Genomic DNA, 1,626 nt, shown 5'->3' on the forward strand with positions numbered 1-1,626 from the left:
AAAGGGTTTTCATATCCACAGACCATGTTTGTATCATAGGCTGACAGCCTGGACAGGAATTTGCGGGTGGCCAGCTGGATATCAGCCATTGCGTTTTATGATGACTTCACGGACATAGGGTTTCGAAAGCACCAATTGCATTTGATAGGTGCTCGGCATCTGGTTGGACAGTGCTCCATTCCCAACCAGGTGATCTGTTTAGCATGAGCTTATTTGTAAGGCGAACGAAACGAAAAATACTCAGGTGGGATATTCTCGGATGTACAGCACTTTATTTTCATTTTAGAAACAATGTAAATCACGCCGTCAAAGACTACAAGGTAATAATTAGGTGAAGGCAAACACAGTGAACTTACCATTATGGCATTAACCATATCGTTGTTATTTTCCCGAAGAGCTTTAATCGCTTTACTACGAGAAACACTGGCCTGCTGCATTATAAGCTCGATATCTTTCTCGCCCAAACCCGTGGCATCAGGCTAGAAGCGTGGTGTCATGAAAAAAGACAGATTACCTCCTCCTCATCCTCAGATTCCTCCGGTATGGCAGTCTTTGTGATTGAACCACCCACATCTTTTGAGAGAACACCAGAAGCACCCAAACCGGATCCGGCCATTGCTTGACTTCGGAGCTTTTCGGCAGCTGCTATTTGGGCCTGTGCTGACATATCTTCGACTTTAGCTTCTCCGAATATTATATACGTGTCTGAGGCCGAGGACTTGTACACCTCGGCCTGACTGATAACAAACATGATGGTCTTGGCTTTTCTTATAGTGACGCGACAAATTCCAGGGATAGGCTTCAAACCAAGTTTCGACATTGCTTTTCGAGCCTTCTTCTCGCTTCTAGACTGCTTACTGCGGCTGAGAAGATCATCTGTTAGTCCAGCTCCTTTAGTGTCACCTTGATCTTTTGCTTCAGCCAACTCCGGAGCAGAGTCGTCTGAGTCAGACTCAGAGTCAGAGACATCCGGCTTCACTTCAGGCTTCTCATCAGCTCCAGGAGCCATGGCTTTTTAAAAACAAGATAAAAGAACAGACGACCCGGGGAGACGAGAACGGGCCACGGCCGATTTGAACACGGCGCCCAGCTTGAGGTGTATATAAACAAGATGTGTATTCCTGCAGCTGAAATATGCGTCTGCTGAAACTATAACAGGAGTTATATTAAAATGTAATGTATCGCGAGCCGGATAGGGGAGTTTTCGTTACACTTGTTCTTCGATGTTTGCAGCTAAAAACGCGGACCATTCGAATTTGAACTTGGAGAACCTCTATTCGTGGGCCGCTGGCTAGTCAAGGATTCACGGATTGATACACAATGTAATGTCGAGCCGGATAGGGGAGTTTTCGTTACACTTGTTCTTCGATGTTTGCAGCTAAAAACGCGGACCATTCGAATTTGAACTTACTTGACCTCTATTCGTGGGCCGCTGGCTAGTCAAGGATTCACGGATTGATACAAAGGATCGAGGCTTTTGCCCAAGTTTCCCGGGTCGGTTTTGTTCGTGTCGGTCAGTGGCTGTCGTTCACCTGAAAGGCACAAGTGAAAAAAGGGTGTAACACTGCTCTTTATGTTCTCAGCCCGGGGCAGTATGCTTGCCAGCGCGAGGATTCGCATAAATAA

General features: G+C 46.3%; 1 protein-coding gene across 1 annotated transcript; it reads right to left on the reverse strand.

Moving 5' to 3' along the window:
- Nucleotides 1-356: 356 nt before the first annotated feature.
- Nucleotides 357-1,009, reverse strand: T265_13033 (hypothetical protein; the record flags this gene model as incomplete). The annotated part of the gene is made up of 2 exons (XM_009166825.1): nucleotides 357-479; nucleotides 515-1,009. Coding segments are annotated over 2 exons (618 nt in total), but the record flags the coding sequence as incomplete, so codon positions are not given.
- Between the last annotated feature and the right edge of the window lie 617 nt (nucleotides 1,010-1,626).

Source organism: Opisthorchis viverrini (assembly GCF_000715545.1).
Source record: "Opisthorchis viverrini unplaced genomic scaffold opera_v5_32, whole genome shotgun sequence".
Taxonomy (NCBI): domain Eukaryota; kingdom Metazoa; phylum Platyhelminthes; class Trematoda; order Opisthorchiida; family Opisthorchiidae; genus Opisthorchis; species Opisthorchis viverrini.